This window comes from Barbus barbus (genome assembly GCF_936440315.1).
Source record: "Barbus barbus genome assembly, chromosome: 31".
NCBI classification, from domain to species: Eukaryota; Metazoa; Chordata; class Actinopteri; order Cypriniformes; family Cyprinidae; genus Barbus; species Barbus barbus.
Window position 1 is genome coordinate 1,112,020 of NC_136759.1, and position 14,400 is coordinate 1,126,419.

Genomic DNA, 14,400 nt, shown 5'->3' on the forward strand with positions numbered 1-14,400 from the left:
TAGCAGGCGACATATGAACACAAGTGTGAACTGGCTCGTGTGTGTGTTTTGACAAAGCTCTCTGCCATTCCCTCTTCAAAAAATTGAAAGTGGGATCAGCGCTGCAGGATTGATCCCTGCTGCTTCCGTCAATGATGATCCAACAAGAGAGAAAATGCAGGGAACTGCTTCAACTCAGCCTCTCCACTCAAGTGTGTGTGTTCTGAGTGTTGAGAGGGATTCAGAGCATTTGAGAGAGGAAGAGGAGGATGAGGAAGAGGAAGAGTGGCAGAATGAAGCACCTGCATCTGAACATCTCTCTCCTTCTCTTCCCCTCTTCTTCTGAACATTTTTTATTAATTGAGATTTTTGATGTTGAGTTCAAACCTATTTTCTTTTTTTGGAATGTTCTGAACGTAATTGGCGATAATTGTTTGTAATTACCTATAAAAACCGGCTGTAGAAAGCCAACATACACACACACACACACACACACACACACGCAGAATACTGATTGGCTAATTGGTTGAGTGCAGTTTTCCTTTCATCAGTTCAGAGATGGAGAGATAAACGATCAGTTTAAATAAGGCCATCCATCCATCCACTTCTCATGAATCTGCTTTAAAACTAATAACTACAAGCCAGTGTGATTTTAGTATCATAGTTTTTGTTCATTTTTAAATTCAATTTTATTTTTACATTTTCTGCACTGGATCTTACTTAGATTTTTTTGTCTTGTGTCCAGCCAAGATATCTAAAAATTCTTAAATCAAGAAGGATTTTGTAGACAAGTAAAAATGATTGTCTTGTTTTCAGAAAAAAAAGAAGTTAAAATTTAAGTGTTTTCTGTTTGAAATAAGATAATTTTGCCTACCGCATTGGCAGATTATTTTGCTTGTTCTAAGCAAAAACTCACTTAATTTTGTCTTTTATTTTTTTCCGAAAATAAGAAAAAAAGTTATAGTAATACTTAGTTAAAATAAACAAAAATAAGAATTAAAAAATGTTTTGGTTATTTATTTCAGGTGACAAAAATTGTGTTTTTTAAAGGGTTTTAGTTTTAGTTAACGATGATAACCCTGCAACAAAAATCTTCTCATAATTTAAACTAGTTGAGGTAAACTCAAACTGCAGTTAACTACTCTAAAAGCTTCTAATACAAAAGCAACTAACTAATCTAGTCTGTGTAGTTCATCAATGTCTGATTAAATAAACAGTCTAATCTGTTTTTGCATATCTGATTTTATAATTTCCTGACACTAAACATGTTCGAGTGACAACATTTAAAGCCATTTTTATTAACATTTCCATTTTAATTTTAGTTTTAATAATTTTAGTGCTTCCACTTGAAGTTACTTCACTTAGTTTCCAATGCAACATTTTTAAATTCCCTTAACATTTTTTTATTTTTTTTCAGCTTGTTTCATTTAGCAGAAACAAATTGTAATAGTTTTAGTTAACAATAACAACAATGGTTGATCAAAAATGAAATGAAATTAAAGTTAAACATACCAAACATGTCAAACTACCATTAAATATTGAAAATAGTCAATCAAAAATAGTTTTATATAATTTAAACTAGAGATGCACCGATACTGAATTTCTCTGCCGATGCTGATAGCCGATTATTCAGAATGATATCGGCCGATACCGATGCTGATACCGATAGTTATGAGTGAGTTAAAATTTGACGTGGTCGCATTTGTGCCAGTGCATGGTCTGCGCTGCTCCAAAACGTCTGCTCTGCTCCATGCATAAAGCACGCGCTGCAGAGTATACTTCACTTTCGCGTTCCATCTGCACAGCTTTGAAGTATACTCAACCGCGAATTAGTGCGTACAGACGAGCTCAACACATGCGCAGTACCACCTACTCTGTCAACATTCACCTCGCATATGAACTGTTGTATTCGAGCCCTCCTGATGATGAAAATGATGTAATACGGACAGTGCGCGGACACAGATGGCCGAAGTATACTTTGACCTTAAGATTTCTGATCACGTGAAGAGAGTGAGAGAGGCGCTTTCAATGCGAGTTCTTTAGGAGCAGAGCCTGGTTAATACTCGCCGCGCCAGCACAAGCTACAAAAATTATGCGAATACTGAGAAAACGATGGCGGACAGGACAGATGATTTGGTTTTCCAATGAAAGTAAAATAAAAGACTGCTTCTTAAACCAGAGAAGGTGAACATGTTGGTTTTATCTTTTCTGTTTATCTCACGTTACGGTATGGAGGCTTTCTTTAAATGTTCTTTATTTATTTGATTCCTCAGTGTTTGCTAAACGTTCTGGTGTAGCCTATGCAATATTATTCCTCTATGTTAATTACATTATATAAGTTAGTTTGTAGCCTACTGTTTTATTGTTGTTGTGTTTTTAAATTAAGAATAACAATGAATCCATATTTCAATCATTTGTTTTAGTTTTAAACAGTGAATAGATGTACGCAAAACAGACAACTATCTTTTTCTTCATAAATACATTAATACCAGATTTGTTCAAACATACATATATCATTATAAGTAAAAAAGCTCCTCTTCAGTGTTGTTTTATAGCTAACTAATGAACTGTGAACAGCGGAATAACTTTGCTGAGGTAAATGTCACGTTAAGTGAGATACTGTTCACAGTCTGTTTTATTGCCATCTTTCCACAGTTGAAACACTGATTGAGTGATTACATTAGACAGACATGATACGTTTTGGTAAGCCATACTGCAACATCTCATGTACATTCATGTGTATTTTGCGCTATAACTTATTAAACTGGAAGAGACTTGAACTTGAATTGAGGTACAATAGAGATCTGTCACGTCACATTTAAAAGCGTCAAAACGGCCTTCATTGTTTGTATAGAATGTACAGGATTTGAAAGTGAGAGTTTGTTTCTTGTCAGAAGTAATAAAGCACAGAGCTCTTTGTGATTATTGGATGGATCGAGGCGTGCTACAAATGTTTGGTGCAGAGAAAAACTGCGGATCTGGCAATGCTGGCTTGAACTACGGGTGATTGATCTGGTCAAATAGAGCCTGCATTAATATCGCTTTTTTAACTGTTAATGCCTTGTTGTCACGTTTATTTTGACAGCCAATTTCAACAGAGATTTTCTTCACTCACAGTATGAGTTGCAGTCTGACACGTTTTTCCGCCGCCTTTTGATTGACAGGATATAATCGGCCCTGATCATTGGCTGATTTTATGGGCCGATGGCCGATAGTGAAATGAATTTCTTTTACCGGCCGATACCGATTGTTGGCCGATACATTGGTGCATCTCTAATTTAAACTAATGTTAGTGTGTGGTGTGTATGTTTGCACTTACAATATTTATAATATTTATTGCATTGCAAGTGATTTGCTGAAAGGAATCTGGCATTCTGATGGGTGTTGTGAAGCTTTTTGGAAAAATGTCATGTTACAGTAAAGTCTTGCTGACTGTTCATTGCATCGTTTACTTTAGTTAATTAGTTTTGCATTGAATCCACTGATGCGTTCAATGCTTATTTGCTAAAAGCGTTTCGCTCTCGTCGCTGGTTAATGGTACTTCTCGTTATTGATTTTCCCGGGTTAAGTGGACGTGCTAATGAGCCGTGCTTATGAGGTCAGCGTGCTGGAGGTCAAAGATCAAATAGTTTCAAAGAGAGATGAGTGATCATCCATGTGCCAGAGGCTTCAAATACAGAAAACGCGAGACGACGACATTCATTTCCTTAATGGCGTGACATTTGCAGGGGCTCAGGGTTGAACTCATCATAGCTGTATTTCGAGAGGATTCATTAACCTTTGACCCTTCGGATGGTGCACGGACAATATAAATGATTTATTTATTTGTTTATTTATCTGAGTGTCTGTGTTTTTATCTTCCCAGGATGCATTGCTGCAGTTGGCCTCCATTGTTGATGTCAGCAGCCTTCAGACGACCATCAAAGATGTGCTCAGATTTGTCCTGCCAAACGTGGTACGAAACACACACACACACACACACACACACAAACTTACTACACTAGTGTTCAAAAGCTTGGGGTCAGTACGATTTTTATGTTTTAGAAAGAAGTCTTTTCTGCTTACCATTGGATAAAAAAAATATAAAATAAAATAGAAAGTATTTTCATCTCACAATTTTTAAGTCAGAATTGTGAGATAAAGTTGCAATTACCTTTTTATTTTATTTTACTTCTTGTATCAGAAAAAAACTGAAGAGATGTCAACTCAGGATTGCAAGAAAACAGTCCAAATTCTAATTATTATTTTTCTTATTATTTATTTTTTTTATTCTGTGGCGAAATAAAATTCCATAGTATGTCCAATTTTAAAATATGTAAATTTCAAATTAAAAGACTGAATGACTCTATATACAGTACGTTACTGCTATTATTGTTATTCATCATGAAAACGACTCATCAGTGCAATATACAAAAACTCTTCATAGTGTTTTAGTCAAATATTTATTACATTAGTATACAAGATGCTCTGGAGGATGAACTTGACCTTCAGTCTCCAAAACAAACACTTCAGACTTCACTCTGCTGATTGATTTGATATCTAGTTTTTCTCAAAGATGTAATACAGTGTTTCCAAAAAGCATGTTTTCTGTGTTAAACACACAGCAACGTCTCCCTCCAGGTCAACGAAACGCTTTCCAGGGCAGGTTTTCTCTCTGTGTTCAATAACAGACAGCGTTTGTGCATCTCTGTGCTGGAATACGAGCCGACGGGAAGCACATGATGGTTTGATTTCACAGTGGAGAAATCATTCATTGCCGTTTGATCAGATTCAGATGTGCATACGGTGAGACAGCAGGGTCAAATCTCTTTCGGATTCACCCGGAGAATTCACCGCTCCAGACTTCATCAGCATTCTGAGTGTCTTTTCAGAGAGAAAATAGATTCTCCTGTAGGTTTTATTGATGTTACATTTGCTGTAGTCTCAGGAGTGTTTTGAGTGCTGTACACACACACACACACACACACACACACACACACACACACTGATGCAGTCATATCTGAGTGCTGTTTCTTTTATTGATTATTTTTCCAACAACTCAAGGATGCCTCAAACAGGAGCTAACAGCATCTCACACACTTCCAGTTCTAATTTCATTTTTAATGCTGTATTTATGAAATATTTAATGTTTAATTTAATTTATACTTTACTTACCCCACTGGCACATAATTTTACTTATTTTAAACAAAATGCACTTAATTTAGTTTTTTTTTCTTTTTCCCCTAGAAACAAGACTAAATATCTTACGTCAATTTGCTTATCTAATAAATGCATCTTAATTTATGAATTTTTAAGCTATTTTGACTAGAAACAAGACAAAAATACTAAGTAAGATAATCCTTTTTTTGCAGTGTATATATTTAATTCCTGAAAATGATTGATAAATAGTAGTTTAATGAAAAATAGACGATTGTGATTATGGCATAATTGGCTTTGCTACACATTCAAGTCAAACTTGGAATAATTTCAGTTCGCTTCACACCAAGAGCCATTTTTACTCGGTTCTATATAAAGTATCACTTATTAGGTTCTTTTCACATGCTCCCTCAGAAGACAGCTGCCTATGTAGACAGTGAGCAGACACTCGTTGAACAGATGTCGAAAACTTCCCTTGACATTTTTAACAAATTAGCAGGACCATCTGATCGGCATGGTAACGGCCGCTCCGTTAAAACCGCCGGAGTCTAATGAGGGTTAATGGAGCCTGCGGCATAACGACGGTACTTTGCATCTGATTAACGTCACAGAGGCCGGAGTCGTGACAGACTGAGAGATTGCGGATGGTTCTATGACAGTATCAATGTTGTGATTAATTGCTAATGCTCTTATTACAGTATACGGTATACCGTGTCCTAACTACACACAACGCGACAAGATTCCAGCGACAAGCAATTTGGGTGTCCATATCAAACGCGACGCGAAACAATCAATCAAATATCACAGCCAATCAGAAGCATGCGTGGGCGGGATCTCTCTGGAAGCGCTCTGCATTCAGAACGAAATGGATTTAATCTAATTCATAAATATTAAACCTTTTTAACATTATTAAATGGACTGATAACATCTTTGTTATGCTTGTTGGTTCGCAGTGAGTTCACAGTTTTAATATACATTTTGCTTTTATTTATTTTCAAGATCTGAGGTAAACTGTCCGTTCTTGCTTTCAGTATGGCTGTAAATGCCACGCAATATGACATTCAAACTCACATTAGACACGTTTAACTTTGAATAAAGCACATAATCATCTGAGAATTATGACTGTCATATAGTTAGTATGCTGTTGTTCCAGTTGCAACATCGCGAAAATAGAAACCGTTTCTAAAATAGAAATTTTGCGTGTTGCCGTCGCGGTTCGTTAGGACGAAAACTCAGATTAACATGGAAAAGATACATGAGACACTGTGTAAGTGTTTAAATATTCAATTTTCATTCTGAAAATACGTTTCAGAAAGTAGCGCAGCTGCTTTTTAACGGGGTTTCTGGGGTAACGCTGCATTTCTGCTGTTCCATCAGCGCCATCTGCTGTCAGAGAGCGAATGTGCGCTTTCATTCAGCATGTCTCTTTCACTCGTTCTGCTATGTCTACATGAGAGTGCATGCATCTTTTGGCTCATTTCCACCAAGCGGTATGGGTCAGTACAGTACAGTATGGTACGGAACAAACACCCTGATCCAATAGAACCCTTACTTGATAGACGTGGTGTATGCCGGAAAGTAGCGATCGACGATAAAGCGTGACAATCAACACAACTCTGCCTCTTTTGATGAACAATAATATGAACAATAATAACATTAAAAAAGTATAAGTACAATGTATAAGAGGCTTATATAAGAATAAATAAAAACAAAAGCAAACAATTCAGTCAAACGTATGCTACAAAGTCAGCGCTGTACTATGCTAAAGTTGAAAATAAATATATAAAGTTAAACATAACTTTGTGCTCAGGCAAACCGATATGACCAGGAACAAATAATGAATTCACGAGACCACAAATGCCTGTTAAATATACACAAAACTAATTGTATCTCATGTTTAATCACTACAGAGACATCAGAGCCAGCGGCAAATGTTAAAAGAACTAGCCAAGCTAAGGCTGCTACTGTTGAGAAACAGTTATTTTTTTGTGAAAATATAAAATTATAAAATACACTGTTTTTTTGTGTTTGCGCACTCTATATAAGTCCAACACTCATGGACAGCAGAGCGGAATAAGTGAAGGAGAAGCTTTATCTCCTTGTATCACACAAAAGGGACGATTCTAGTCAACCAATCAACGTTCTGCAGTAAGTTTAGCTCCACCCTTTTGGTACCCTTTGCTGTGCTAGGTACCCCAACGGAAGGGTACCAAAAAAGTGGTACGGTACGGTTCGCTATTTTGGTACCATTCACAACTTCTGACAATGGAAACGGACATAACTGACCATATGCACGGAGCGCTATTTAGAACTTCTGGATAAAGATAAGCCAGCTCGTAATCTTCCGGTGAAGCTCATTTTATATGTGCTATATATAGGTAGAGACTCTCACAGAAACCTCTCCTGCCTCATTCTTATCAGAAACTGAGAAACAAAATAGCTGCAACACCAGAAATAATGATAGCGGAATTAACATACTGTTTTATGTTATTAAAGAACATATACATTTATATGTAGAGTCTGGTAGCCTAATCCCAGAAAAGTATACTCAGACATGTAACTGTACATTTAATGCTGACATATAAACACTATCCTAACTGTTTAGGCAGTTTGGCTAATCTCTTAAATTACATCATATAATGGTATTCTCCATAATCAACATCTTACCTTCAGCCATGAACACATTTTTAAAATCTTATAAAATTTTAAAGCCTTTAGTATTTCTCAACTCTGTGAAGTAAAATTCACTTTATTAAAGGTTCACTTTTCATTCATGTTTTAGGCTTCTCCTTATTTTTATATTTTAGACATCCATCAATTAGTGATGAAAAAATAAATAAATTGCCGCGCTGGTGGAAACACGAGACCGTGCCGCGATTGCCAAGAGCGGCTCGTGTGTTTAGAGTCCCACAGCAGCAGCTGAAGAGTACTGCGTTTAAACGCACGCAATAGGCCAAAAGCTTGCCGCAAAGCCCCAGCAGGTAATTACCATGAATGTGTCAGGGGGAAATAATGACATATTTGCTATTGGATACATCTATACTGATGCTGTCTAACTCAGTTATTGGCTGTACTGCATAACTGTAGCTTTCAGCCAAGAGGAGATGTCGTCAGGTGGCGTCCAACTTTCACAGGGTGTTTCGACCCTGGACCACAACACCCTCCAGTTGGCGGGTCGGCAGTGGTGGCCAGTCACTGCCCACCTCCTCCTGGCCCCCAGCTCAACTCCTCCCTCCTACTCCAGAGCCAGCAAGACGCTCTCTCTGCTGCCTCACCCAACCTACGAACAGCTGCCTTCCTCTCCCTTCCTGCTATACCCAGAGCTGTGAGTGACTTCCACACAGACTGCGCCGGGAAACCCCTACACCCAACCTCAACCGGAAATAGCCAGGTCTGCCACCCTTTGGCCCTGCACTGCTCAACAAGGTCCTGATACTTGGTGGCTTTCCGCTCATAGGCCTGCTCGCACCCGTCTTCCCACGGGACCGTCAGTTCAATCAAGATTATCTTCCTTGCCTCCTCGGACCATAAGACCACGTCCGGCCTCAGCGATGTTTGCACAACCTGGGGGAAGACTAGCTTCCTTCCCAGGTCCACCCTCATCTCCCAGGATTGTGCTGCTTGCAAGAGGCTCTTTTTTATCTTCTTGGGGGCTGGTGGTTTCTCCCCTTCTCTAATGAACTGAATGGATGTCGCCGGCCTTGTACTGGTCTGGCGCTTTTTCTGCCTCTCCCGCTCCAAGATGTCAGCCAGTGCACTGAGGACCTTGTCATGGCGCCACCTGTATCTTCCTTGGCTAAGAGCTGTTTTGCACCCTGCCAGTATGTGCGCCATTGTTCCCCTCCCTCCGCATAGCCTACACAATGGGTCCTCCCTCATTCCCCATCTGTGGAGGTTTGTTGGTGATGGAAGGGTGTCGTACACTGAACGGAGCAGGAAAGAGATACGAAAGGGCTCCAGTCTCCAGATCTCAGGCCACGTGATCTTCCGCTTCGGCAGGTCCCACTTTGTCCAGGCACCTTGTGCTCCAAGTTCGACGGCCCTAGATCTGCGCCTTTCTTCCTCCAGGTGTCGGACCTCGGCTTGAATCATGTCCCTCCTCTGCCTTGGGTCTGCTTTTCCCCACTGCTGGAAGTGAGTGGAACCGAGTCCTTGCCTCCCTATGCATGGGTTCCCGATGATGTCCTTCAGCTTCAATGCGCTTTCAGCTTGCGCCACTGATGTGCCAGCCACCCATTTGCGTCCTGATCTCGTAGTGACGCCTGCTCTTCTGACTTTTTCATCCCTGGAGTCTTGGTACATCATCACAACCCGGCACTTTGCCACCTTAAACTCTTCCACCACTGATGATAGGGGTAGTTGTACCTGACCAGACCTGGTGTATAACCCTACTGACGTGAAGCTTGGTGGGATTCCGAGCCACTTGCGGAGATGTTTGTTCACTCGCCTCTCGTCTCCTTCCACTGTTGTCATAGGTACTTCATAAATTGTCAGTAGCCACATGAGTCGTGGTAGCAGACCATGCTGGAAAAGCCAGGCCTTGAACTTTCCTGGCAGTCCTGACCCCTCGATCTTACTCAGCCATGCATCTGCCTGTTTCTCTGTCCTGGAAACATTGCATCTGTCGGTCAGGGATGCGTCGTACCATTTCCCTAGGCACTTAATTGGGTTTTCCTCAATTGATGGTATCATCTCCCCCTGTACTCGCAACTGGAACTTGCTGGTCACTTTCCCACTTCTGATCACCATACTTCTTGATTTCCTTGGTTTGAACTTCATCCGAGCCCATGTTGCCACGTCCTCAAGAGCCTTCAGGATCCATCTTGCTTGCACATGGGTTGAAGTTGTTATGGTAAGGTCATCCATAAAGCCTCTTATTGGAGGTTGGCGAGTGCCAGACTCCATTGATGGCCCTCTGGATTCCTTTCCTGCAGCTGTTATGAGCAGGTTCATTCCCATGACAAACAGGATGGGGGAGATGGTACAGCCTGTCACGATTCCCTTTTCAAGGTCCTGCCACTGAGTTGTAAAGTGGGCAGTTTTGAACCGTAGTTTGAATCCTCCGAAGTAGCTGGTAATTATACCCCTGGTGTGGCAGGGGATATGGTAGTGTTCCATAGCCGTGTTGATGAGGCCATGCGGGATTGAACCGTATGCGTTAGCCAAGTCGAGCCAGACAACCGTTAGGTTTCCTTTGCTCTCCTTGGCCTCCCGGATCAGCTGGTTGAGGATGCCCGTATGTTCCAAGCACCCGGAGAAACCTGGAATGCCGCCCTTCTGGACTGATGTGTCGACATATTTATTCTTCACCATGTAGGTAGTCATCCTTTTTGCCAGGACAGAAAAGAATACCTTGCATTCGACACTTAGGAGAGAAATGGTTCGGAACTGACTTATGTCGGAGGAGTCCATTTCCTTGGGTACAAAACACCCCTCTGCTCTTTTCCAGGATGCTGGAATGGTACCTTTTGTCCATATCCTTCGCAACAGTTTCCATAACCTGCGGAGGAGCATCGGGCATCTCTTGTATACTTTATAAGGTATACCGCTTAGACCTGGGGCAGATGCTGAACGGGCTTTCTGCACAATGTCCTGGACTTCTCTCCAAGTTGGTTCACTGGTATCAAGCTCTTCCTCAGGAGTTTCAGCAGTTCTGCTGATCTTTGGGTGTGCACCACAGGCTTGGTTCCTGAGGGCGTCACTGTGGCTCTCCTTAAGGAACTCCTCTACAACTTCCTTAGGGCTGGTCAATCTTCCAGACCTTGCTTCCCCCAGCAGGGTTTTGGTAAACCTGTATGGGTCCTTAATGAACTGAGCCCGCTTGACCTCCTTCTCCTTCCTCAGTTTCAGAGTCCTTTCTGCCCTTCTCAGTCTGCAAAGTTGCCCTCGAAGTCCACTGGTTAGCTCTTTTATGCCCTTCCTTTCTTCAGCACTTGCTGTTCTGAACTGCTTGTTGAGGGTCTTGATCTCCCTCCTCAATTGCAAGATCTCTCTTGCCCTCCTGTTTGGCTGCTTTACCTGAGTTCCGCTGCTACCCTTTCTCTCTTCAGTGCCAAAGCGCTCTCTGGCCATGGTGATGATGATTGTTGTCATACTGTCGATTTTCTTCTCGGCTGTTCCTGCTAATGTGGCTCCAAGAACTCTGTCTAGGTCCCCATCTAGTTGGTTCCATGCAGTGTTGTTGTTTGCTTGGGGCCATTTCACTTTCTCTGCCATAGGTTGGGTGCCTGAGGTAGTGTTAGGAGAGTCCCTCCTGTGGCTTTGGGATGGAGCAGGTGCTGAGAGGTCTCCTGTGCTGTGGGGTGCTTCCTGACTGGAGTCCTCCTGCGTCTCACTTAGTGTCTCCACTATGCGCTGCAACTGCTTCTTCCCTTTTCCACATTGGGTCTTGGATTGATGTATTTTAAGTCCCCTTGCGTTCTTGCAAAGCTTCCCGCAGTGGCATTTTACTTCTAACACTTCCCCTGTAAGTGTGGTTTGGGTGAGCCGTCTCATTATCCGTGTGTTTTCCGTAGCCATAACCATTGTGTCCGTCCTGTTGAGTCTCTCATCCTCCCCCCCTCTCGGGAGACCCTGGGGGTATTGCTCATTGTTCCGTTTTGTAGCTTTGGTTGGTGCCCTCTTGCGAGTGCTGTGATCGAGGTTGCTAGCCTCGCCCACCCACGCCAGTCTTTCCTGGAGGTCATCTGTATTTCCAGCGTCACCAATCTTCCTTGGTTGCCATCCAGCCTTTCCTGGAAGTCACTGGTGACCCAGGGGAAATACTATTGGATACATCTATACTGATGCTGTCTAACTCAGTTATTGGCTGTACTGCATAACTGTAGCTTTCAGCCAAGAGGAGATGTCGTCAGGTGGCGTCCAACTTTCACAGGGTGTTTCGACCCTGGACCACAACACCCTCCAGTTGGCGGGTCGGCAGTGGTGGCCAGTCACTGCCCACCTCCTCCTGGCCCCCAGCTCAACTCCTCCCTCCTACTCCAGAGCCAGCAAGACGCTCTCTCTGCTGCCTCACCCAACCTACGAACAGCTGCCTTCCTCTCCCTTCCTGCTATACCCAGAGCTGTGAGTGACTTCCACACAGACTGCGCCGGGAAACCCCTACACCCAACCTCAACCGGAAATAGCCAGGTCTGCCACCCTTTGGCCCTGCACTGCTCAACAAGGTCCTGATACTTGGTGGCTTTCCGCTCATAGGCCTGCTCGCACCCGTCTTCCCACGGGACCGTCAGTTCAATCAAGATTATCTTCCTTGCCTCCTCGGACCATAAGACCACGTCCGGCCTCAGCGATGTTTGCACAACCTGGGGGAAGACTAGCTTCCTTCCCAGGTCCACCCTCATCTCCCAGGATTGTGCTGCTTGCAAGAGGCTCTTTTTTATCTTCTTGGGGGCTGGTGGTTTCTCCCCTTCTCTAATGAACTGAATGGATGTCGCCGGCCTTGTTTGAATTATTTACTTATAAACTAGTGTCACAAGGATGAGGTTTAGAGCGCGCCTTTAGAGAGAAATGCATGGATTATAATGAAAGAGTATTTGTTTTCGATTTGTTTTATTTCGTTAAGTAGTAATATAAAGCTTTCTATAGCCTAGATATGTTTATCACGTCTGTGAGGCATGTATTCGCTAGTTTTGGTTCATTTTTGTGAAGCGCTCCTGTTCAAGACGAGACGGCAGTATAAAAGCACATTGTTTTTGTTGATATTGTAAGTGCACAAATAAAAGTAGACTTCACTTGTCATTTAGAAAAATAAATAAGGACAGACAACAGCCTATAATACCTACATAGTTAAATACAAATTAAATAAGTTGGTACAGCAATTAAATAGTGCATTCAATATTTTTGAAATGTTTAGATTTGGCTCGTCAGATGATTCATTCCGTTGCTGTCAATCATAGCACTGACTCGCGGCATGATTTAACGGATTCACTCGCGTAAATTTAACATTCGTGTTTGTCATGCCTGAAATGTTATACGTGGACGTTTGGTCCTCTTAGACAAACAAAACTTTTCTCAAAATTGTGAATGGATTATGTAGAGAAACCGAGCAAAGGGCGCTCCCTTATGGCACAGTACAGTTGACCGGAAATGACTGAGCTGGCTTATCCAAAACCAGGACGTAATCGTGCATATGATCAATTGTGTACCGTACCGTAGTGTACTAAACCGTACTGCTCAGTGGAAACAAGCCATTTGACGCAGCATACAGCGGTGTTGTGCATTGTGACCAGTTGATGGGAAAAGTATTCTTAAAATGCATTAAAAAAAATAAAAATAATTTGTAAAAAAAAAAAAATATTTCACGGTATTTTGAATTTCCCACTATAACAATATCGTGCATATTCATTATCATGATATATTGCATTACCGAATGCCGGCACATTTCTAATCACGACTAATGACTCGGACTGTTCTCTCAGCTGCTGTTTTCGCTCGTGTTTTGCAGGAGTGTGTGTTCGTGTACCTGTTGGAGGCGGAGTCTCGGCTGCGATGTGAGGATCCGCCCCATGAGGTGCCACCAGAGGGCAAGCTCAGGTAAGGGCAGATGTCATAATAAAAGCACAGTGTTTTTGAAGGAATGCTGCAATTACATGGACAACAGTAATCTAATTATTAACCTGAATATTGTCTGAATAAGACAATATTATGATTAAGGTGTTTACATGAGTTGCTTTTAGAATATTCCTTTCATGTTCACTTTTTACATTATAGTGCATAGATCGATTATGGCACATGTCATTACGTCCCCACGCGACGCTATCCGACGTCCCCTCTTGAATTTCACGTATAAACATACAGTTCGTTTTCGTTATGGTGCAATATTCAGTTTTGGGTGTTTCATTTTTAATTTTTGGAAAGCTTCAAGTGCAGTTAATTATTTGTCATGCTACTATACATGCAAACAGTGTTGTTGAAGCCATGTTCTTTTGTTTGCCGTCAAACGGTTGATCACTGCCGTGTGTGTATCCTGTCGCAAAATGCGGTGAAACGTCCTGCACGATGGTAATAGTGTGATTAAGGTGTGTACATATCTATACCGCACTTCGATAATGCGACTAAAACAGGAAAACTCCACGTCTTAATTCGATTTGTGTTTTAAAAATCTGTTTACATGGTAGATTCTTAATCAGAGTATTGTCTTAATCGTGTAAAAATAGGAATATTGTTGTCCTTGTAAGCATACTGATTTCTTTTGTGAAACATCTGTTTTTGATCATCCTTTCATTGCATGGAAAATATCAGCTCGGTGAGTTCGTAAAAATAATAATGAAATTTGAAAAAAAG

At 41.5% G+C, this 14,400-nt stretch overlaps 1 protein-coding gene across 3 annotated transcripts in view; it reads left to right on the forward strand.

The window, feature by feature from the left end:
- LOC306851454 (cGMP-dependent 3',5'-cyclic phosphodiesterase-like) overlaps positions 1-14,400 on the forward strand; it is a 150,842-nt gene that overhangs the window by 82,215 nt on the left and 54,227 nt on the right. For all 3 annotated transcript variants that reach the window (XM_079387695.1, XM_079387696.1, XM_079387697.1), the window contains 2 exons: positions 3,845-3,934; positions 13,562-13,650. In XM_079387695.1, coding sequence (XP_079243821.1) covers positions 3,845-3,934; positions 13,562-13,650 — 179 coding nt within the window. The remainder of the gene's footprint in view (positions 1-3,844; positions 3,935-13,561; positions 13,651-14,400) is intronic.